This window comes from Thermobia domestica, chromosome 15 (genome assembly GCF_964235325.1).
Source record: "Thermobia domestica chromosome 15, izTheDome1.hap1.1, whole genome shotgun sequence".
NCBI classification, from domain to species: domain Eukaryota; kingdom Metazoa; phylum Arthropoda; class Insecta; order Zygentoma; family Lepismatidae; genus Thermobia; species Thermobia domestica.
Genome location: NC_137468.1, coordinates 30,175,614 through 30,201,998, shown reverse-complemented (window position 1 = coordinate 30,201,998; position 26,385 = coordinate 30,175,614). Strand labels below are relative to the sequence as shown.

At 37.2% G+C, this 26,385-nt stretch overlaps 1 protein-coding gene across 2 annotated transcripts in view; it reads left to right on the top strand.

Annotated features, from left to right (window-relative positions):
- Positions 1-13,721, top strand: part of REG (proteasome regulator gamma) — a 37,984-nt gene extending 24,263 nt beyond the window's left edge. For both annotated transcript variants that reach the window (XM_081741494.1, XM_081741493.1), the window contains 2 exons: positions 3,660-3,830; positions 13,164-13,721. In XM_081741494.1, the coding sequence (XP_081597620.1) occupies positions 3,660-3,830; positions 13,164-13,352 (360 nt within the window). In that variant the 3' untranslated portion in view covers positions 13,353-13,721. The remainder of the gene's footprint in view (positions 1-3,659; positions 3,831-13,163) is intronic.
- The last annotated feature ends 12,664 nt before the right edge of the window (positions 13,722-26,385 follow it).

The following is a 26,385-nucleotide window of genomic DNA, read 5'->3' as shown; positions in this document are numbered from 1 at the left end:
AAAAACGTTGAAATACGTATCTAATTATTTTAAGTGAGAAGTCAAAATACCAAATTCCATGTTTCTAACCCTTTAAGTTTCCGAGATATAGGCATATTATTATAATAATTGCAATTACCACCCGCTCTTTTACTTTCTATATCTTCCCTGCCCCTTCTAATTTAAATATCAAAAAGCACTTAAACAAGTATCAAATTATTTTCAATGAGAAACCCAAATACCAAATTTGAAGTATCTAACGTCAAGAATCATCAATATTTTCCACCCCATTTCCCCCGTTCCTTGTCGAATTTCACAAAGTCCTTCCTTAGTGGTATTCTACGTCACAAAGCCTATAAACTGTCCAAATTTCAAGTTTGTAGCTTAAGCGATTTGGCCTGTACGGTGAACTGTCACTCACTCAGTCACTCAGGACTTTGCCCTTTTTATATAGAGAGATTTAAGATTTTATGGGAAAGCCATGGATTTTGTCCCAAGGCCGCCAGTGTCTTAGAAATGTATAGCTTTTGCTATAAACTTTAAGCTATCAACTGACTGATCTGCGTCTATCTGTATTATGTAAAATACCGCTTATGATATTTATTTTGCTCGTAATAAAAAAAATAGAAATGATGACGAAAATTCAGACATCCATGATTTTAGCGTAATGCTACAGGAGTTCAGGTCATTGAATTAATCATAAGAGCCGACTGTATAACATAGACTACATTAAATTCCAATGTGGCACAAAGAAAATATGCAGCATTACTATGCAGTTTTTCAACGTTATAACTCGTTCTGAAAATATTATCATAGGTCTCACAAACAATTGAATTTTAATCCTAACTTGATTAATATATAACAAAAGGCAGATCTATACAACTACTGACTTGAGATGAAAGTGGCATACTTGTAGTACGTTTAAAGATATACTAAAGACTAAATGATGGGGTGTGCGCAACAGTGGTCTAACCCCGAAAAATGTAAAAATGAGATTTTGATGTAATCTTTTGTCATTTAAATTGAATTGTCTTCCCACTTGAGTTAGATAAAATTCACCCAGTAAATTTTATACATATGGATTTTTTAGTTCTGGGTCTCAATCTAAGGCCTAAAATATTCAAAACAGGAGTCCGAATCTGAACTTCGAAATTTCGTTTGTGGATCCAGGAACCGAATATCCGGATCCGGATCCAATATTCGAAACTTCGGATCCAGATTCAAGATCCAAAACTTCGGATCCGGATCCAAGATCCAAAATTTCGGATCCGGATCCAAGATCCGAAATTTCGGATCCGGGATCCGGATCCGTCTGGCCATCCCTAATTGGCAGTGATACTCAATTTCGTCAGGAGCTCATCCGTGGCTAAGCGGTTAGCGTACGCGCCTTTGGTGCGGAAGACCCGGGTTCGATTCCCGGCCGGAGCTCATGTGGTTTGGATTCCACGTTAATCAGTACGTCCACTCTCATATAGCCTCGTTGCTGAAAGGGATGCTAAACTAAAATCAACTCAACTCAATTTCGTCAGACCACCTTGTATTAGAATGGTGTAGGTCCCTACTTGTTATTTGTGTTATCCAGTAAAAAGTTTGCGTTTGTCTAGCTTGTATGGTTTGTTTCCTAAGAGAATTATATCTATTCATCTACTCTCTCTCTCTCTCTATATATATATATATATATATATATATATAAAATAGAGAGAGAGGGAGAGAGTAGATGAATAGATATAATTCTATATAATAATAGATATAATATCGATTTTCCGCAGTCCCATTCGAGCTAAACGTTTGTCGAATATCAGCAATAGAAATGACACTGACTACATAGTCAGATCAACTTTTACATCATGCATAAGTGAATGATTGCAATGTCACCAGATTCAAAGAAGTGAGTAAAATTGACGTAGGTTACTGTGGTAAATATTCTGAAAATTAAGATCAATAAACATCAACTAAAAATAACATATTTTTACTTTATTAATAAAAACCCAGTTTTTAGGTGGGAACATACTATTTGGAAAAAAAAAGGTTTAAACCCAAAATATATTTTCCCCCCATTGGGTTTTTCCCCTCGCCTATCTCTAATTAGACCACAGGGAATTCTCTTGCAGAAAGGACACTGCCGTCCCATCTAGCTATCAAGGAACTAGCACGATCTAACCTTGAACATCTACCAGTGTCTGTCACAATTCTGTCGATGGCATGGGGGAAATCCTGTAAGGTTACAGATGTAAACCATAACGCCATGAAAATTCATTTCTCATAAGAAAAAAAAAAAATAATAATATATATATACCCCGACAAAAAGGTAACCGAATCTACAGAACGTAAGAGTTAAAGTATTTGTCTCCAACGATATTATGTTTAAAATGCTTTATATAGTTCGTTCTTTTAAATTTTTGTCGCTAAATGACTCGGTTGCGCAGGGACGACGCCAGAAACGCTTGATGGGGTGGTCGGAAAGAGGTGGACCTAATTGCTGGGTGGGCGCACAATGAAAATGAGAACTGGGCAATGTAGACATTTTTTTGACAATAATTAAGTTTTAATTTCTATACTCTTTAGTTAGCTAAGGCTCAGACCGAAATAGGGGAGTAAGAAGGATGTGGAAAACAGCTGTCTTGGCCTTATAGAAGGTGGCTCAGTGGTAGAACGTTCACCTCCGGTGCTTGGGGTCCCAGGTTCGATCCCAGCTCGCGCCGTGTGGACTGTGGTGGACAAACACCGTGCTCGTGGTGGGTTTTCTCGTGATTCTCCCGTTTCCTCCGACTTTCTTCATTCTACCATTTCATTAATTACTCCTCCGTACTCCGTAATCATATCCGTCTCCTTTAGCCTAACTGGTATAATCGTGGAAAGTAAAAACTTAAATATTTCATTATTTCAAATATTTTTGCGAAACAAGAGACGAGACTGGCATTTCTCTATCTCGTCTCGCGTCCATCTCTATCTATAAACTGTTTGTTCCTTTCAATTTCAGAGTGTGGTTTCGTAGTGATTTTCATGCACTGACGGAATAATTTCATATGCGTCACAGCAATGTTTCTCCTTAAACTCAGAACTTAACAGCGAAGGTGCGACCTCCTCGCATCGTGACCTAGACATCGAGGTAGCGAGCGCGACTTAAACCTCAACCTCGATCGCAATGTATCTTCGGTATGTCCCTACCCTAAAAATATCAACCCCGCCGGCTAAATGTCGTTCAGACAAGCGCAGTCTTACACACAACTGAAGCTTTCGCGGAGCCCTGCAGGTGACGTTGAGCACATGTGGTGTCCATCCGTGAATCAGTGACCTGGTATCCCATGAGTGTTGCTCACTGTCTTAAAATCATTGTTCCTTGCAGGGTTAAACAGAGTCCTAGAATCTATTACATTACAATCGAAAGTAATACCTATTGCTTTTGAAGTACAGAATGTCACCTTCATTATTCTACTTATGTTGGGGTGGGCGGATGGGTGAACGAGTCCATCCATCGGGTGGGCCCGCCCACCCTTAACGCCGTCCCTGCGGTTACGTGAAGTAAGTACAAGCTTATAGTTTGATTCACTAATTGCTTTAAAAAAAAAAGTTAAGGTTACTGTTATTACACTCACTTTTTCCAATGGAGATAAGTAATGCTCCAAAAATTATGATGTTTTATTTTTCGATCTAAGCATATATTTATTATATCTTTTCAGTTGAAAATGTGGATATCCTTTATGATTCCCAAGATTGAGGATGGAAACAATTTTGGAGTTTCCATTCAAGAAGATACTTTAGCAGAAATCCAGTCTGTGGAATCTGAAGCAGCTGCCTTCTTTGATCAGATTTCGCGGTATTTCATTTCACGGGGGAAAATTGTTTCCAAGGTAAGTGTAGTAAAGCTTAGATGGAATAATCTTTAGTGAAATACACTTCTTGCTGACAGCCTTTCTGTCTAAAATACACCGAGCGAAACTCATGTTTTCTGTGACTTTCTTACATTATATCTTACTACGGAACATTATCATCTTGTACTGCGTACTAGTATTGCTTATATAAAGAATAGTTACCTGTCTTAGTGGAAGATTGCAAAATTATTCTTCTAAACTTCTTATGTATATTTTGTCTCTTGTACTATGTAATGTAAAATGAATTTTGCATATCCAAAATACACATAAATTAGAATAATTTTTAACCTTCAACTAAGAAATGAAACTGCAGGGCTCATAGCGAGTTACTTTTTTTTCAAGTTTGTCACTAAAGTTACCTTTTTGGAGGGTAAAGTCATTTTTTCGTGTGAGTTGTTTTGCATTGTAGTTTTCTAAGAAAAATATTATAAAAATAAATGGAAAAAGGCAGAAACTTGTTACTTATTACTCTTCTGAAAACTTCAGTACTTGCTGCCATGTGAACCAAGTCAGATTTATTCGCACTGTAGCCTTTATTCTTTCTAAAGCGCAGTAGGTGGGTGGTGGGTGCTTAAGCTCTCAAGTTGGGTTTGAGAGCTCTTCTGTGTCTATTCTTTCTTCTATTGTAATTGTCTTTTAGTTTTCTCTCGTAATAATAACGCTTCGCTCCACGTTTGTGTGTGTGTTTGTGCTGTTCATCATGTTCGTCTTGTATTATGCTTCTTGTATGTTCTTCTTAGAGTAAGTGATAAATTTGAATATTTCAAAACATTCTGTTATGCATTTCTGTAGTTTAACTATTGATTTCTACAAAAATCTATATTACAACCTGTCCGTGTTCTCACCTATATATAGGAATGTAACTGGATCCTGACAACAGCCAAATATCTATACAAGAGCGCTATCTCGACACTGTAAAATCATGCCCATGGCATATGTTTAAATCCAAACGTGTTCAAGTGTTAGCAGGATATATTATCTGGTGTACTCCACTCATCAATATGTCATACCCATTAGCCTGGGCAGTGTTAAATCAGACCTGTTTTCCATTAGCCGATTATTTTTGTTCGCGTATTTGTAGTGTACCGAGACCAATTTGGCCTCCCGCAGTGTATACACCCATTATCTTGCTGTGTGACGCCACTCCCAATTCCATAGCGGTGGTTCATGATGATGGTACTATTTTAGTTTAAGTGCAATTTCAAAAATCTTACCCCATTTTTGTTATGGAATACTTAGCAGCAGCCATTGCTGTTGTTTTGTATAATCCTAGTTTTGTTCATGTCTATTGTGATAATCAAGCAGTTGTTTGTTTGTTGTTTGTTGCTTATCTTTTCTATCAATTGAACTAATATATTTCATGTTTCTACTTTGCAAAATAAAGCTGATGTGCCCTCACGCACTAGCGACGCGATCCTTTCTATACCTTGAACCAATCACAGTTTGCTACCTGGATCACAGATCTATAAAATTTGGGATCGGGGCAGAGGGGAGATGGTTGAGACTGGTTGAGGGTGTCGTGAATTTGGTGTTGCGCCCGGCGGGGATCCTTGATTGATTTGAGATTTCGGCCTTGTCTTCTCCCACCCCACAGCAGTTGGGTGGTTCAGGTTAGACTATAGTCGCTGTGTTGTATACTAGTGACATTGATTGTTAATAATGGGTAAGTGCTATTTTAGAAGTGAATGGCTTTCCATAACGGACTCAAATGGCTATGTAATCTCAAAATGGGCAAGGAAATAGTGAGAACGAAGCCTTCTACCAACTTTGCGAAAAATTCAATTTATGCTCAAGTTTGGCATCAAGGTTTAAAGTTACTTTTTAATGAAATTCTGGTCACTTTTCAACTATTTAGAAGAGACCAGACCATTATGAGCCTTGAAACTGCGTTCTTCATCTAAGCAGTTGCGGTAAATAGTACAAGCAAAAAGTAAGACGTGTTTAGAGGAAAGTTTTCAAAATATTGAATGTGCATTCTTTCGGTAATTAAACACACTCATCCGTCGATTTGATGGGCTTTAGAAACAACAGACAAAAACTGAAGCAGCTGATTCAATTTCAAAATCTGATTTTAAACTAAAAATATACTATAATGTATATTCACAGTTACAGGTATTTTACACTATCAGATTTGGTAACGTCCTTGATTAAATGTACAGTGCTCTTTTTAACCTCTTTGTTGATAAAATTGTGAATATTAACCACTGCAGACATAGTGTCAAAATTACGGATAATAGCAATATCAGACCGTTGTTGCCCTTTTTTATTCAGTTAACAAGGAATGATAGTAGTAGGTTGTTTACTCCAACAGGCTCGGTGGCAAAGTGCTCACCTCTGACGTCATGCGTTCTTGGCTCGATTTCAGACCATGTGAGTTTCTGGTGGACAGCATCATGTCCCTGGGTTTTCTTGGTATTCTCCCATTTCCTTCCACATTTTTGTACCAGCAATTCTCATTCACCTTCATTAACCTTTGGAGTACCAAGATATAAATTTTACTTAGATGCCCAAGATGGAGTCAATTTAACCCCATAGGTTTTTGAGACTCTAAGGCCAGTAAAGAGATCAAATGATATTTTATTGTTACAATACAAGCAATGAACATTTATTGTAAAGAGGAAAATGTACCACATAAGAGAAACTAACAAAATGAGGTTGGCGACAAAACTCGCTTGCACGAAAATGCCATGCCCTCAGCGCAATCTACATTTGGCGGGATGAGAAATTTTTTTTTCTCCCCCCGGAATATTACTGAAAACTCCTTTATTCCATGATTGATCAAGATTGGGTCATTTTGATCCCATTTTCATTTCTGTAAATAAAAAGACAAATTAGATTCTACGATACTTGTTAAATGTACAAAATTATTCAAGTGACTCTTATAGAAGCATTCCTAGAAGATCATTTCAGCATATATTTTTTTAATGCAATAAAAAATAGATGATGTCTCGCTGGGGTCAAATTGGGTACTTTAAGGGTGGCGAGCACCAAACTAGTGTAAATTACTCTTGTAGTAACTTACTTCTTTAGTCTGGACTACTTTAGTAAATTACTTCCGAAGTAATATACTATTTTAGTAACTGTTGGAGAGCTCAATTTCTATTTACTTCTTTAGTTGTAACTAAAGTAGTAACGCCTTTTTACTAAAGAAGTAAGCCATTTCTGCCCACTGCTAGCACGTGCATTTCGTTTCCTATTGGGAGCTGAAGCTTATCAGAAGTGCCCATGAAAAAAGGCAGAGAACATGCGATTGTAGTGAAGAACAGCAAGTTGTTGGAAAAAGCAGACGAGCTTCATTCGTTAAAAATCCGTTTAATACGAGAGGAATATATTACAAAAATGTTGTTAATTGAAAGACAAAGAGAAATCGTGGAAGACCATAACCTTAAAATGGAAGTTATGAATAAGAACGAATTCAAGAACGAAATGGAACAGACTTCAGGTCCCGGTTCTTCAGGCAATGTGCTCCAGAAATTTATGTTTTTATAAATGAATGTGAATATATGTATGAAACATATTCTGTTTGCTTGATATATTTTCCAATGGTTAATATGTTCTTGTTTTTCACATGACATAATATTTGTGTTTAAGCATCAGTACATTTAATTTTCTAATTACCACATTCTAATATTTATTTGTATCAGCGAAGTTATAAAACTAGACATCTTATTTTTCTTAGAAATAATCAAAACATCTTTATTGTATAACTCTGTGTACTGAAGAAAGAAATAAAATGAAAATCTTAATCCCCTAATTGCAAAATAAAGGAGAAAGAAAAGAAAGAAAAAGAAACATAACTAAAATTATACTTAAATAAAATGGATGACATTTCACTGCAGTGGTGACGATCCAGTGCCTTATTTATTCATTTAAGAAGGAAAAGTATTTATACTAATTTATTATTTTACTAGCAAATTAGGTATAATTTTTCTGACAGCTTGTCCTACAGCATCTGCTTCTGGCTGAAATGCATATTGGTTGATGCCATTCACATCAACAACACCAGTGTTTCTTCTAGACATGTTTTTTTTTTTTTTTTTCGGGGAGGGGGGAGGGATTGCCCCTCGGAAGCTCTGAGAGTTTTCTCCGGGAGGAGACGAAAATAATACTTCTATAACATAATAATAAATAGAATAGTACCATGTAAAAATAATATGATCCCCTTCGAATACTAAGTGTTCCCTCCGGGACATTTTTTGAAAGAAACACTGCACAGCATCAGGGTGAAACACATCTACTTCTGTTCCAAAGTTGTGCAGAACTGCAGTTTCCTCAATAACATTCCCACACATATTTTGTTTATACCTCATTGTTTTAGTGAGAATTTGAAAACGGTTCTTCCAAACACAGAATGTACGTTCTATTACACATCTTGTAACAACATAAGCTATATTGTAGCGCCCTACGGCTCCTGTCTGAGGTCGAAACATAGGAGTCATAAAATGTTTGGAGAGAGCATATCCACTATCTCCAACAAGCAACCCATTATATTGTTCGTTTTCCAATTCTGGAGAATTCTACTATTGTCTCAAATGCGTGCATCATGCGTGGAACTCAGCCAATGGCTTACCACGTTCAAAATCTTCATATTGGCATCAGAAATGATTTGTGTATTGATAAAAAAGAAATTCTTGCAAATGAATATTCCGACTTCTTCTTAACAGAATTTGATTCTTACATAATCCCTATTAATGAAATAACCCCTAATTCATTTCTGTATAGTTCTGCTTGTGCTCCAAAAGGACAAAGTATGGGTATAGGTACACAATCCATGACCCCTATGACATTCGGGAATCAACCAATTCGATAGAATTCACTTTTTTCTTATATATATATATATATATATATAATATAGTGGCGGATCCAGGATATGATTAAGGGAGGGGCTAAACCATAGTTTGCCGTTTTATCGAGTGTAAAGCAGGATTGAAGCCCATTTTATCCAGTGTAAACCTGAGCGTCAAGGAGGGTTATAGCCCTTATAGCTCCCACCTTGGATCCGCCACTATATATATATATATATATATATATATATATATATATATATATATATATATATATATATATATATATACAGGGTGACCGCGTGACTATGTTACAAAATTTAAGGGATGATTCCTGACACGGAAACAAGAAAAAAAGTTCAAATAAACTTTTGTCCAACGTACATAATTTCGGAGCTACAAGGTGCCGAAAGCGTGGGAAACTGACATTCAAAGCTCTATAGCTCGACTATGGTGAATGATAGAGCTAATGCGGCATGGTCACATCAAAGACACCGAAGCTGCTGTATTCAAAAATGCTTAGGTCGAGATCGTGCAATTCGTGCACAAGGGATTCCCCAAAGAAGCGTAGGGATTCCCGGATAATCTGTCAAGAAAGATGGGTCGAAAAGGATACGGATGAATAGCTGTCCCAACTGCTAGCAATAATGCGTCTGTACTAAGTCGATATCTCGCACAAGCACAAAATGGCGAACAGTTTTATACGTGCCATGTGTGGTTGCATAACGCGCTCTAAATAAGAATGGGAAACATGAAAGGAAAATGTGAATAATTTAGTACAAATGTTAAATACATGATATTACGCTGTCCTATCATTGAACATACGCATTTAATAAAAGGCAATAGTCATGAAACGTTCTAAAATGTTGTAAAAGGATCACACTATTAGTCTTTCTTCCATGTATTGTTGTCATTGAAAACAAATAAACAAAACTGAGCGAAACAACCATAATGCAAAAGAGGTTGTTTCCTAAAAGCAAAAGTCACAAGAATGGGAATAATGTCTTCAATCAACATTTTACAGCAGGATTGAATGCAGCCAAGAATATCATCAATTACCTGTAAACGAGACAAATCTCCCAATTATCCTACAATAGGTGATGGACATGGCGTCCCTCTACTTCAACACAGGCTTACAGCGTCGCAGTAAGATCTGACGCATCCGCTGTAACAACCCAGGATCTGTTCTTATAGTATCACAGACAGCGAGTATTCGTGCTAAGTTCTTCTGCGTTGTCTATAGACGTTTTATAGACAAGTGTTTTGACATGACCCCACAAGAAAAAATTAAGTGGATGTAAATCTGGGGAACGTGCATGCCAATTACAAGGACCGCCTCTTCCAATCCATCTGTCACGAAACGTTTGATTCAAATACTCTCGAGCACTAGCTGAAAAGTGGGCTGGGGCGCCATCATGTTGAAACCACATCCGTTGACGAACACCGAGAGGGACATCCTCTAATAACTCTGGAAGTATGTCTCGCAGGAATCTCGTATACACTGGTGCAGTTAATCGTGGTGGTAGTAAATATGGACCTATTATCTGATCACTGATAATACCCGCCCACATATTTATGGCGAATCGGTCTTGGTGGCCCCTTTCCACAATTGCATAAGGATTTTCGTCTGCCCATACATGACTATTGTGACTATTAAATATCCCGTCTTTCGTAAAACAAGCTTCGTCGGTGAAAAGCAGGTAGGAAGCAAACTGTGGATCAATTACAGAGCGTTGGAGAAACCACTCTCAAAACCGAACGCGAGGTTGAAAGTCAGTTGGACGTAAGGCCTGAACCCTCTGCGGGTGATAGGGGTGTAACTGTTGCTCGTGTACTACTTTCCAAACAGTATCTTGTGCTACTCCCCTTTCACGTGCTACTTTCCGGGTACTTACTGTTGGGTCTTGGGTGAAACGGTCAAGCACTTGTTCTTCAAAGTTCGGAGTACTTGTGGTTCTTCGTCTTCCTTGGTCGTAGTATTGAGGTTGTAAATTCCCCGTGTCTCGTAAGCGTTGAAAAAGTCTGGCAAACATAGTATGGGCTAGATGTCTTCTTTCTGGATACTTCAGTCGATATAACCTATTAGCTTGTCGACTGTTGCCATTTGCTTGACCGTATACAAATATCATGTGAGCAAGTTCTGCTATCGAATACTCCATTTGATCTCACATTCGAACAAGCAAAGCACAAACTGCACTAAGGAACTCGTACGCTACGAACAAAACCACATGAAGAATGACCTTCCACCTTCCACAACACCTTCTAGTAGGGTTGTCTTATACTTTCCTTACCTTCGATTGTTTTCTACGACAGAAGGAAGAACAAATGCTTGTGATCGAACCTGCAAACTGTGGTGTACTTCAGGTGATAGCACCGTCTGTGAAAACAAAATATCTTCTAAACGATAACAATACGACATGTTAAGCATTCTAGACAAAATCTCGGAATTAGTCCTGCAAACATCGGAAGCAGCGACTAAAACAAACGTCCTGATAAATTGTTTTTCCTTGTTCTTTTTCAATGTTCGGGTAACGCACATTACGGCTAATGATAAGAAACGGATATTTTACTGTTGTTCTCTGGCAGTGGTCAAATTAACGTGGGATGGCGGAAAAATCCCCCTCTCGTAAAAAGTATCCTCGGCTCGTATCATCAAATGAAATAAAGATTCTGCCTGGAAGAAAGCACCCATATCCTCCGGTTTTTCCCCTTAGTTTTACTTGCTTTCAATGACAAAACTACATGAAAGAAAACAATGATAGTGTGATGTTTGTACAACATTTTAGTACGTTTCATAATTATTCCCTTTATTAAACGCGTCTATACGTACAATGAACAGGACAGTGTACTATCATGTATTTACCATTTGTACTAAATTATTCACATTTTCCTTTCATATTTTCCCCACTCTTATTTAGTGCGCGTTATGCAACCACACATGGCATGTATAAAACTGTTCGCCATTTTGTGCTTGCGCGAGATATCGACTTAGTACAGACGCATTATTGCTAGCAGTTGGGACAGCTATTCATCCGTATCCTTTTCGACCCATCTTTCTTGACAGATTATCCGGGAATCCCTACGCTTCTTTGGGGAATCCCTTGTGCACGAATTGCACGATCTCGACCTAAGCATTTTTGAATACAGCAGCTTCGGTGTCTTTGATGTGACCATGCCGCATTAGCTCTATCATTCACCATAGTCGAGCTATAGAGCTTAGAATGTCAGTTTCCCACGCCTTCGGCACCTTGTAGCTCCGAAATTATGTACGTTGGACAAAAGTTTATTTGAACTTTTTTTCTTGTTTCCGTGTCAGGAATCATCCCTTAAATTTTGTAACATAGTCACGCGGTCACCCTGTATATATATATATATATATATATATATATTTGTTCTGTGGCGTGGGCAATTGAACTGTCTATCACACTATTAAAAGCTCTTCCAGCAGTATTACGATATATGTTAATGAGATCCCCTGCTAAGATTTGATAAGTACCAGTGCGAAGGATTCGCAATCTACAAAGAAGTTGCAGCCTAGGAGACAAAGCACGGTTCCTGTCAGAATTATGCTGCAGTAACGGCTCCAGCATATCAAGCAGCCGCTCAAAAGATTCCTTAAGCAACCCAAAACGCTCTTTGAAATCAATGTCACTATACATTGCAAATAGGTCTCTTCTCTCCACTAAAACTCTCATTCTTGGGATGTCTACTTCTTCCTCCATCTCCATATATTCTTCGTAGTCCAGGTAATCCATAGAATTCGATATTTAACACGTAGAAACCAAAGAACTCATCTTACTCTCTAACTTTACTCCTTAAGTTACTAATGTAGTAGCTTACTCTTTGATGGTGCTCTCCACCAGTTTTGGAGTAAATAAATTTACTACAGTAGTAAACGAAAAATTTACTCCTTTAGTTCAGTACTCTCGACTGGAAGTCGCCGATTTCCTTCCCTCTTAGTAACTTACTACTTTAGTTTCACTTACTCTCGGTTGATGCTCGCCATCCTAAGGGTTAATCACCCGTTTCTTTGAATTGAGAGGAACTCGAGGAAGAGGCGGCGGCTCAGCTGATGGACGATAGCAAAACAGAAAAATCGTACGTGAAGACAGAAAGGTCAGTTCAAGACTGTGGATCATGGAACTTGCAGTTGCGGCAAGTGACTTGCCGATAATTTCAAGATCCTATCATAAGACGATGCATCGTTGCAAGGAAGTTTTGTATCCACCATTATCTTTGCACTGTAAATATCAGTATTGATCCCATAGAACAAAACTTATAACAGGTAGCTAAAAACTGCTTGCGATATAGCTGAAGCGTATTCCAAACAACTCTCTATTGAAACCGGAAGTGGAAAGTCCATCGCTTTCGGTTTCAGTATTGAAGACTATAATCTGAAATTCTGCCGTTGTTTCTCAGTGTAAAACGAAATCAATTTGTTATTTTTAATTTTGCAATGTTTTGTAAAAATAATTGGTTATACAACTAGGTATTGAATCAGTAATAATTACTTCAAACCTAATTTCAGGTGGCCAAATATCCTCACATTGAGGATTACCGACGAGCTGTTCAGGAGCTGGACGAGAAAGAGTATGTGAGCTTGTGGCTGGTACTTTGTGAAGTGCGAAACCGCTACTCTACACTCCATGATATTGTTACGAAGAACATTGAAAAGATCAAACGCCCACGATCTTCAAACGCGGCCTCATTGTACTAAAACTGCTTCCATCGCCTGCAGTTAATTTTTGAAAGTGAAGATTGGTACGTGGTAATTGTTGATACGTGTCTTTTAAAACAAAAAAGAATTGGTTCATGTGATACATAATATTATTTTTCTGGTTTATGTTTCCCAGTGCTCTGACGAGATGAGTGAAGAGCGATGTGAGTGGACAGCAAGGACTGCGTGAAAGGAATACGAGATGTGATTAATTGTACTTTTTTTTTTCTTTTGTGTATAGGCCACGTTCCATTTTTTTATAAAGAAAAGTCAAGGCCTCACTTGAAATTGCTTGTGGTGGATAATTACTACTGTCTGTAAGCATAATTTCTGTAAAATTTTAAATAGTAAATGACAAGGTTTCTTTAATGATTTTTTTCCTGTTTCCTCTCCTTGTTCCCAACAAGTTTAATTATTTATTAAGACATTGTTACATATTTTCATTATTGAGTTTTGTGAACGTGTTTGATAAAAAGTGACTTATTTCCAAATCACCTTGTATGAATTATTAAACTCAACGTTTATATGATAGGCAGAGAATCATTGCAATATAAGGAACTAATGCAACATAAGGTAATGATCCTTAGTAATTTTTTTTTTTTTTTTTTTTTTTATAATTAAAACCCTATATTGTCATCTCTTGAACCTGAAAGCATCATTATTGCAACACGTCACATGAGAAGATATTAAATAATAATAATAATAATAAGCAAACTTTTCTGAAAAAGTAATTTTGCTATTCATGATTCCTTTTTATTCCTTGCAAGTAAAAATTTTTGTGTATACATCAGCAACTTGTGTACATATTTAATTTTGATGATGATTTTGGGTAAGTTTATGTTGTCTCAATTGTAGAAATAACTCTGAAAGAAGAATATAATTATATCTTGTTCTTCTTAAAGATATATATATACACTACCCCCGAAAAGTTTCCGGACAAACACGAAATAAAGAAATTTTCAAAATGTAACATAAGAATGCATTATAATTTGCTCACAAATAAAAGGTGAAACATTGTAGAATCCGACGGGAGAAAAGGTCTTGGCCTGTTGTGGATGAATTAAGAAAAATAAACTTAAATATCGCGCCGTTGTGATGGTGCATTACGTACGCGTGCGATACAAAACGGCCATTATACTGCAAAACTAAGTTCGAACACACAATAAATGCCTCATAGGTGTCTCTCAAGCTGCTCTGTCTACTTCTCTCTCAGATCTCACTGTTGGGAGTTGTCTATTGCACGCTAGTTGTGTGTGTGTGTGTTGAAGTGAGGTGTAAAGTGTTCCCTATTAGTCATCATAATGCCCCGTACGAAAAGGGAATTGGGCATTGAAACGAGAGCAAAAATAGTTACTTTATGAGAAGACGGCTATACAATACGGGAAATAGCCGCAAAAGTAAAAATACCCCATACTACAGTGCATGATACCTTAAAACGATTTGCTGAAACAGGGGAAAGTCGCTCTCGAGCAAGATCTGGAAGGCCTAGAGCTACTACTGCAAGGGGGACAAGTACATTATAGAGACAAGCAAACACGACAGGTTGAAAACAGTGCCCCAAATACAAGCTGAAGTGAATGAAACTCGCGAAAAGCCGATCAGCTATGAAACTGTCCGGACGCGGTTAGTTAATGTGGGACTAAACGGTCGTGTGGCAACTAGGAAACCACTCTTCCACCCTCAAAACAAAAAGAAGAAATTGCTCTGGGCAAGAAAATTTGCAAGCTGGGGGCCAGAGCGGTGGAACAAGTGATTATTTACTGACGAATCAAAGTTTGAGCTCTTCAGTCATAGACGCAGGGTTTTCGTGCGTCGCTCCAAGGGCGAAAGACTGCTTCCGTCGTGTATTTTGCCAACGGTAAAGCACGGGGGTGGTTCTGTGATGGGGTGGGGTTGCTTTGGTAACAATCAAGTGGGGGATTTAGTTCTAATACAGGGTACAATGCAGAAAAAACAGTATCATCAGACTTTGATCAGACACGCAGTACCATCTGGGAAGAGGCTCATTGGTCGTGGGTTCATCATGCAGTAAGACAATGACCCAAAACACACATCCCGACTTTGTAGAGGGTATTTGTCAGAAAAAGAGCAACAGGGAGATCTCAAGAATATGGCGTGGCCCCCCACAATCACCGGATTGTAATCCAATTGAGTTACAGTGGGATGAGCTTGATAGGGCAGTTCGAAAGATGCGTCCCTCTAGCGTGAAACACTTATTTGAGTGTCTTCGCAAAGTCTGGATAGCAATCAAGCCCGAAACTCTACAGAAACTAATACGGCGAATGCCCAAAGACTGTAAAGCTGTTATCACAGCACGTGGAGGCTACTTTGATGAATCAGTTTTAAATTTTTGACAAAACAATGGTCCATTTCTGTTAAAGTTCCGTATTTTCCACTCAAATACATATTGTAGGTTCCAAATAAAAATAAATTCCATTGATATGTCTTTGCTTTTTCTCGAATACACGTAAAGTATGCATAAACCTACTTTGTACGGAAACTTTTCGGGGGTAGTGTATATATATATATTTGTCAGTAATATAGGTCTTGACAACAATTGCAAGTAATTTTGCAAACTCCTGATGCATCTAATATAACGTATGAAATCCTTCTTTACTTATATATATAGGACCTATATATAATATAAAAGATCTTTCAAAACACCATCATCATTTGGGAGGTAATTCCTGACACAAAGAAAAGGCGAAAAGTAAAGACCAGCCTGGGTGCACAAATGCTTCCTAGGCTGCCAAAAACATGAAAAATGAACTTCAAAAGGTCCATAGCTCCAAAACAATGGGACCTACAGTAATCGGGTCAAGACTTCACTATATGCGCTATCCAAAAATACGTGTTTCAGAATCCTAAGGTACTCACACAACAATTTTTATAGAGGTAGTTTGGCTACGAGCATATAATTTGAAGTATTCACCAACTACCTCTATAAAAATCGTTGCGCAAGTACCCCAGGGTCTTAGATATATGGATATTTGGATAGGGTACATACTGGTTCCTAAGTGAAGTCTTGGTCTGACTACGATAGGTCCCGTAGTATTGAAGCTGTGGACCTTTAAAGTTCATTTTTCCGTGTTTTCAGCAGCCTATAACTCGGAAGTGATGGATTTTTGCACCCAGGTTGGTCTATATCTTTTATCTTAGTGTTAGGAATCACCTCCCAAACATTGTCGGTGTTGTTTAGAAACACCCTATAAATATATATATTAGGGCATTAGTATTTCGTAAGTACAAAGGAAGTCTTGAGCCGATAAATTTTCACAGAAAGGAAGGAAACTTTCATACGTAGGTTCACTGAAAGCAAAATACAGATAAAGAAAGAACATTTATTCATCTCACTCAAATAAAACTAAAATTCACATACAAGAAGATTACTTCAGAAGAACTGTAAAAGCTAAAACAAATTTCATTTTTATATGAAGGAGATTTAAAAAAAAAAATGTTAACAAGCATATTTTCCAAAATTGATTTAACCCTTATCCGGGCAACCGGGGCCTCCCAGGCCCAGTAGCTTCATTTTTCTAAAATTTCTCAATAACCATACATATTTGGAAGGCATAAAATACTGAATTCTTCTATCTTTCGTCGAAGTTAAAATCATGAACACATCGAGTTGGTAAAGCTATTTTTTTTTTTTTTTTAATTTATTTATTTGAAAATTTTTTCCTGACGTAACCGGGCAACCGGGGCCTAGGAGGCCCCGTATAACTTTAGTGAAATTCCTGTCAAATATTAGATCAAATTGTCACATAATTATATATTGAACACGTGACTATTGTAACCTTTAGTCGGAACAGTATGCGGCAACAGACATTGAATTTTGAGTGTTTTGCACTTAAAATATATACTGGGCCTGACAGGCCCCGGTTGCCCGTTTACGTTACAAAAATGTCTGGACCGGATTTGCTATTCTGCTTGGCGGCTTACAAAAGCGTGACACGAAGTTTCGCTACTTGACAAAAATATATACCGGTACATTCTAGACTAGTCTAAACAGTAAGTGACAATAGGCATTGATTTTGTGTATTCTGCACTTAAAATATATACTGGGCCTCACAGGCCCCGGTTGCCCGTTTACGTTACAAAAATGTCTTGCCCGCATAAGGGTTAAAGTCGTAATTATTTAAGATTAAACATAATAGAGACAATTGAAGTTGAAATGTTTAGAAAGAAAAAAAAAAAAAAGCATTAAAGCAGTTCTAACACCCCCAAAGAAACATTGAGAACTTCGCGGCCTATACAAGTTACTTTGTTATTAGACACATCTGGAGTTTACGAAACTGTTTGCAGTTATTTTCAGACCTATATTTGGTAGGACAAGAAGAAATACGCCAAAGTCAAAGAACATGAAAGAAACGTTAGATACAGTTATCTTTCTGTTCTAGAACTACCTAAATCTTTGAGACAAAGCTAACGTTACATGTTATATTGTCTACCAAATCAAAGAAATTGTCTACCAATCAAGTTTCCGACTGAAAGACTATAGTTGAAACACGTTATATAAAGTTTGAATGAGTCTGAATTTAGTATAGATTTATTGATTTTGAAAAAAAAGACTGGGTGCAAGTTAGTGAAGTATGCATAAAAACATTTGGCTGCTTGTTATTAGAAGTTTGATTTAGAAGATGTATAATATTGAAACCGACTAAAATAATATGGAAGTGATGATATGTAAAGTTCTTAAGATGAAAATTTGGTGACTTAATACGTATAACGTTTTCATGATGATTATTGGGTTACTTTCTTATATGGTATTGAATTTTAATACGAGTTAAAAAAAAAAATCACCTTCAATGCACTTGAATATGTCCAAAATAATTTTGTGAAAGGGGAAGATTGGGTGAATTGAGAGAAAAATCTGTCACGTCAAAGGAACTTATGTCACAATAATGTTATATGACGTGTACAAGTAATGCCTGTAATGCAATCACAATAATTCAGTTCTTCCTTATGTATATCTATAGCTGTACTCAGTTTCTTAAATTCCAATTTCCGTACACATTTGGGAACCACGAGAAAATGGCTACACTCTTTGTATTATTGCTGTAATTCCCGCTGTTATGTAAGTGGGCTAAAACCTTTATTCGAGCAGAAATCAACAAGATATCACATATTGTCAGTCAGCCTTACATATTTTGCTCTCAGCTTCATGAAGACAGGATATTTTAGATGATATCATCCCAAACACCGTGTGTCTTACATCATCTGGGCTTTGTCTGGAAACGTCTATAGAAATCTTAACGTCGATAGGTTTTAGCGTCAGATCGTCCAAGATGATGAACAATGGATCCCTTTCTACAGTCTGCTAATAGTCATCAGCAATAATAACTGGTCCAAGAAGCGTCGCCAACTGTCCAAATGGGGAGGTTTGAAATAAAGGTTCTGTGGAATATATGGTGAAATATCAAGTCGAATATCCTAGGAACTCTCTCCTGACACCGTACTATGAGAACCTTTACACTGAGCAATTACAGAGGCCTATGATGTTACGCTACGGAAATATCAGACTTTGACTAACAGGAAGTGGGTTTGAGGTCGGTAACTCCGTGTCACTGGTTACGCGTAGTTACCCAGAAACTTCTGGAATTGGTGCAACATTCTGCATACAACACAAACCTGCCATTTCATGTATGTTTCATCCCATAAACATTTTCTACGAAGAAGATGGTTTGAAACAGTTGACATGGAACCGGGCAAGTATTTGGTCTCAAAATTCGCTGAATAGTTTCGCCGTGGGACGTTGGTACAGGACCACGCAACACAGAGGACTCTGTTGAAGAATAAGGTTTCAGTTTTTACATGTAACACTGCCTACCGGCAGGCTTCCTTGCAGCAGTAATAGGAATATATTGTCCCATTCCCATTTGCAGACTTTGTTTCCCATAGACCATTTATCGTTCAAACGCGACGCGGCGAAAGACGACCAAAAATTCAGTAATTCATTTTCTCGTCAGAGCCTAAGGAAAAGTTGATCCAACCCTGGTCAGAACTATCAACGAACATTACTGGAGTGACATTCTGCTTTGATGTATCTGAAGTACCCATTGGTTCGTTTAGTATAGTTGATTATTCTTCAACTATAATACAAATTTATAGTGATCGCAAGTAGTCGTAAAGCTTAACCTAGTCTACAGATTTCACCACCCAATAGAACACCAGGGTGTGTTCCAGTCAACTTCCGTCCATAAAATTTTCCAGTGTCGATTCCTGCGCTTTATGAAGATCATCTGAGTTTACAGTGTTGTCAGATTGCCTGGTAGGTGTCGTTTTGTTCATTTTTGTTTTACATCTTCGATGTTATTTTTGTCACTTGTTCACCATGTTTTCAAAATTTAATAACATTTTTGGTGCACTTCTGATGTTCCAAGTATGCGTTCGGAAGGCAGCTCAACGAATCGTACCGAAATCTTCCGATATGTTACACGTGAAGCAAAACGGTTGTATGATAGATGTAGAGCCAAAGCTCCACGAGTAATTGTGGTTACTATGGTGTGTAATGACCATCTAGCAATGTTGATGAGTGTTTCTCGCACTTGTCTTTTATGCGGATACACTCAATGGCATATTTTTACAGGCATATTATTGACTCTGTGCGCTGTTTTTGGGTACACGTAAGCAAGAGAAAGCATTACAATGCTGTTTCCAGGAAGAAACATGCTGCCATATTCAGAGACATTTTCATATACAGGGTGGCCCAAAAGTAGGTATAAACCCCTGCATTGATCAAGTATACCATTCTAGTTTATGGATTTCTTTTCTTCGACTGTTCCAGACTTAAGTTATAAGTAAAAGGACGTTAAGAACAAATACTAAAGAAACTAGGTCTACCTGTTTGATAACAATAAGAAATAATATAAAATAGAGTGGGGTGATCAGTATGGGACTGTAAACCTACTTTTGGGGCACCCTGTATGAGCGTCGTACTAAGAGTTTGACTAACGGTGTGCATTAGCAGTCTTGGGAAGTAACGTAACGCAAGTAACGCGTTACTTTTTAAGTAACGTTTCCTAGTAACGCGTTACATTTTTTCCAAAGTAACTGTAACTAACGCGTTACAAATTTTTAAGTAACGTACCTAGTTTGTGTTACTTTTTTTGCGTTACATTTCGGATGAGTAACGATTTTTTTTTTTTTTTTTTTTTGAAACAAATGTTTTCCTGTAAGTGATTCTCAGTATGAAATAATCAAGCATGAACTACCGACACCGACAGTCACCGACACACAGAGAAACAAATAAGTTCGTAATGCCACTTGCTGTTTTTGGAAGATGAGGACAGCCTTAGGATAATCACGTACTGATTGCAAGCACCTAGAAGATTTTGACAGCTCCAAATCAATACATTCAATGAGTGAACTAGGAGTGCAATGATACCGGCATTCTATTTTACTTTTATTGGTGTTGTTTTTATAAAGATGGAGAACGAAAATATTTTACCGTTCGAACATTTGAAAGAATACTTTTTTCTTAACAGTTGAGGATGATGGTGGACAGAATTTAAAAGTAAAGTATCTGAAGTGCCCCGGCGAAAAATATTTATCAACAACTAGGGTGCCATAATTAACGATTTACAGTAAGGGGTTAATATGAATAAACTGTGTTCTGATGAGCAGGCCTACTTTATTATTAGAAAATAGTTTGCTGGGGGGTATGTAATATTGGAGTTCTTTCAGATCAGTTTGCTTATCCTAGAGTCCCGTTGATTATAGAGTTTGAAACTCGCTTTAAAAAGCATGTATCGATTTTAGAGTTACTGGCAAGTTTCGATTCACCCCCAGTTCATGTGTTCTCATTAGTTGTAGTGTAATGTTTCTCTATATTCTGTATTTTTAATTTTAGATAACAACATTGTTATTATTACATAATTAGTTTAGCAGAATAATAATAAGCAACCATTTTTTCTAACGCATAGGGATGAGCACAAGTCAAGCTAAAACTCGACTCGGCTCGAATTCAAGTCGAGTTTCGAGTCAAGTCAAAGGTAATACTCTCGAGTCGAGTTTAGAGCCGATTCAGTTTTTCGCGTCGAGTTTCGAGTCCAGTCGAGTTTGATAAATGGCTCGTTCGTTTTAACTCGTCTTGAAATCATGGGCTGATTACACTGGAAAGCAAAAGCCATGAGAAATGTAAGCTAAACAGTAATGTGGAATTCTTTTAGTGTTGCTCACGAGAGGGGACACTGCTCGCATCTCGTCTCGTCTCGATAGCGAGACCACAAGAGATTTTTTATAACAAGCTCAGCTGGGCTCGGCTCAACTGAGAAGATGGCTCGCTTGGGGTGAACCATCAGCTCGAGCTGGCGTAGTAGGGATGAACCATCTACTCGGTTCGGTTCAACTGAGCCGAAGGCTATAGCCGAGTCGGTTGAGTGAGCTGTTGGCTTGGGTCGATAGTGAATGAGCTGTGAGCCGAGCTGCTAGGGTCGTTGACAATTCTAAACCCGGACCGAGCAGTTTTGAAGATGTTTGGCCAGTGCCCTATAACTTTTAACAGTGTTTGGCTCGAGCTCGAACACTCAACCTAGACCCTAAACCCAAATTCAGAAGCTTGTGAGCAATGTTTTTGACTCCTAGACTTCACTACTACCGAGGTTGGCAGTCAACTAGTTTTTCAGTATTCAAATACAAACCGCCTATCTTTCATGTTTATATACAGTGTTGTTATAATAATAATAATAATAATAAAAGTTGTAGTAGTAGTAGTGTCATTGATAATACTTATATTGTCTATGTAATAAACTTGAAGAATGTACTCGAAACTACACACCGGATTCGGCTCGAAACTCGACCCCAATTCGAGTCGAGTTGGAGGAAATTTTTCGAGCCGAATTCTCGGGTCAAGCTCAAAGATGTCTTTTTCTAGTCGAATCGAGTTTCAAAGAAAGCTCGCTCGAACTCGCTCGTGCCCATCCCTACGAGTAACGTAGTATGGTATTTTATTAATGTTACATTATATGAAAATGTTCATATATCAAGTTAAAATTTGTCCTTGCATTTACATAAAGCGATTCAGAACGTGCAATAATAATAATAATAGCGGTAGTAATAGTAGTATGGAAAATTGAAGTAATATTTTTTTCACATATTTAAAGTTTCGGACCTAAAAGTAACGCGTTACTTTCGAAGTAAAGTAACAGTTACTTTTTGGGGGCAAGTAACGCGTTACTGACGCGTTACATTGTAAGAGAAATAAAGTAACGCGTTACATTTTTACAAGTAACTTACCCAACATTGTGCATTAGTAACGAGAGTTAACAGTGATGGTAACTTTTGTATTTAGAAACACATTGGTGGTTAGCCATGATTAATATCTAAAAAGGATGTGTGGACAACCTTGCAGTAAAGTTGTAGTTGTCTTTTTCGATATAAATCATAGATAATATAACCAATGTGTTTTTTTAAATACAGAAGGTAGTGTCACGCGGAAGTCAGACTTAGTGCGTCGCTAATCACACGTGGAAACGTCCCTGAGGATGTTGAGTGTAGGGTCACCCACTGGCGTATAGTTGTTTGGGCTACTAGTAACCTTTACAACACCTATACATTACTAATAATAATACGAGCTCACCATCTTTGGAGTAATTAATACTTGCTAGGGAGCCCAGTTCTTTAGTTACACCTATACCTTCCCTATTGATGTAGTCGCTAGCCGGGTAACGCGCGCACCTTTGATGGACGTGGTCCCGAGTTTAATTCTCGGTCAGAACATGTTAATACATGATTGGTGCTACTTTTGGAAGTATTTATCCATTTAAAAAAAATCTTTTGGAAAGCAGCTAAAGCTGATAGTGTTTTAAAGAAAATGTGACATTGTGGAATAGAAGGAGCAGTTTGGTGCAAAATTAAATTTACAATAGAGCTGTACGAATGAACAAATAAAGCTCGACGATATATATATTTGAACTTTAGTTTTTAATCCATATTTCCCGTCATTACTGATGCACCATCTTATTTGTGTGCAATTAACTTACTGCTGATATTATATAGTCGCATGAGAACCAGAGGAACATAATTCCGAAAATACCGTTTTCATTTTTTTCATGTTTGGACATAATTTTAAAGCCCCACTTGGTGTAAATGGAACGTAACGCTATCTGTTCTTCTTGTCGATTATCTGTTGCAATGTAGCTCAATTACCATCTTATTAAAAACACATATAAGAAAATATTATTTTTGTCCTCTCGCCTGTAAACTTACGAAAATGAAGTTACGTTCCTCTAGTTCTCATGCGACAATATATTCTACAATATTTTCCATGTGCTGGAACAAATCAGTTAAGGTTTCTCTTGAGCTGACGTCCGTAAATCGATACATCATTTCATCATTTCATTTCGGCCTCCTCTTGGACGCCTTCTTCATAGGCACGACCGTTCAGATCCAGATGCCTTCTTCCTATTTATGTAATAAGTAAATATAACTGTAATATGATAATATTCAAATTAGTGTTTCACTTGAATCTATGACCTTTAGAATAGCCGGGATTCAATGGGTTGATATCGATACATCTCAACACAGTAGATTGGAACGGTCAGTAGTTTCATCAAATATAATTAAGGTGACTCACGTATTTAAGACTTTATATTATTTATCATAACCCTACTTACTGCCGGTATCAAATTATTCTGAATTAAAGAAGTACTACTAAACCCTAGAGCTTTCAAGATAACTGGCGAGTAAATGGTCAAAGATTTTAAACATTCAATATAATTGCCCTGATTATCAGATTCTTCATTCTCATTATGACCCCGAAAAGCTCATTCTTGTTTTCCAAGAAAACAAACTGCATTAATTAAACGCAATAAAACTTCCCGTTTTTTTTTTTTTTTTTTTTTTTCACAACAGCAATATGTTGGGCAATGTGCAGCGTTTGTTGTTAATCTAACTGTAAATCAATTCTTGTATGTCCAAAATGTGCGACACTCGTGCTTGCTGTAAATGTCAGCCTTCAATTTATCATATTTTTGGGCAGTAGCGCAAAGGGAATTCAAATTAGAATACCCTTTCTTCGACCACACATTAGCTTCATTGCAAAATAACAAGCACATCTGTAGATAATTGTAACTCAAGAGATGGACTTGCCATTTTCACAATTTCTAGTTTTTCGTTGTATGAACGACGATTAAAAGGCATATTTAATAAACTTTCTGTAATACAGTAGTAGTAAATAGAAACCTCTGCTGAGGCTTGCTCTACCATTCTTTTCCCCCACAATGTCTCAATGAACAATTTATTAACTTGATTTCAGTTTTTACAATTAAACAAAACACGGCTTCAAAATACAAAGTACAAATTCAGTCGCCTCTTCTAATGCTATTTTACACTACTTTTTATTTATTTTTATTTTTGGTTCATCTCTTTGGATCATTCGATTTTTTTTTTTTTTTCGATTTGGTTACTTGGAAATTACTTTCATAGTCTTTTAGTTACTTTGAAGCATGTTTCTGTAACCACACTAATGCAGGATAAAAATATAAACAGACCGCCTTAAGCGGAGTTGTTTTGACGTATTGTTAGTGTCTTACTAAAGTCTGACTACTGCACGAAACATGTTAGTCGAACCCTTTAGTATGACACTAATCACGCGTCAAAACGACTGCATAAGGCCTAGACACTTTGGGCCTTATTTAGAGTTGTTCTGACGTGTGATTAAAACCGTACTAAAGAGATCAACTAACATATGTTTCCTGCAGTAGTCAGGCCATTAGTATGACTCTAATCATGCGTCAAAATGACTGCATAAGGCGGTTTCTTTCTTTAGTTTATTTTTAACTTTCATTCTCCTGAAAGAGAAGAAAACTCCAGTACATTACTCACCACCGTCCCGATTTTGTAAGGACAATCCTGATTTCGGAGAAAATGAACTGGGCCCGAAGTCAAAGGCGCCGATCCTGGGGGGCCAAAGGGGCCCGGGCCCCCCGTAAGCTCATGTTGGCCCCCATATTGTATTTAAGAATATACAATATTTGGCATAATTTGAATGCAATTTGTCTTAAAATCCTCATATATGCCTTCTGCATCTGAATGCCCCCCCCAAATTTACAGAGAAATCGGCGCCCTTGCCCGAAGTGCTTTTCTGACTTTAAAATGTTCCGACTTTCATGTTTATTGATAAAGTTGTGATTATTATTATTATTATTATTATTATTATTATTATTATTATTATTATTATTATTATTATTATTATTATTATTATTATTATTATTATTATTATTATTATTGGAGTTTACTTTCCACGTTATTATACAGTCTTAAAAATAAAAGAACACACTTTCCTTTTATCAAGTAAAGAAATATGATTTTCTCTTCATTAGAAAGACATATTATCTTATTAGTATTACGCAAAACGATGGTATATTTTTACCTTAATTTGCTGCATGAAGTATCCCTACATTTTTGCTTTGGATAAATGGCAACACTTCCTTGACAGAGTAAATGGAAGTTGTGCGAGTAATAGAAAACGCTGATAGGCGATTAACCAACGGAGCCTCAGTCTGTAAGGTCCTTCGCAACGAAACGTAAATAGTGCAACAAATATTTATAACAGCTATGTCAACTATCGCAAAATACTGTAAAACACAAAATTTTCTTTGCGTTGACGCAAACTGCTACGAAAAGAGACTCATGATATACGAGACAATTCCTAGAGACCCCCAAAACGCACATCCTCTATTTCACTGGCTCACACTCAAGAATCCGATTAATCTAGAGGCAACTTATGCTATCTGGCAGCCCAATCGTACTATGTGTGTAGGTAGAGCGAAGGAGAATGCGCTTATAACTACACACTTTTGACTAGAGAAGTGTTTCTGCTACGTTGCTTTGACGAACATCTCTTAAGGAAGCGAGACAAACTGCGTGCAAAGAATTTAGTGGATGTTTCTAAATACATACAATTCCCAAAAAAAATATCATTGAAAGAAGATACTATAGTATAAAATTATCAATATAATTTAGTTTATATTATAATAACTTTATTTTGTAATATCCTAGTACTACCGCCGTTAGGTCCGGTAGCTCACAA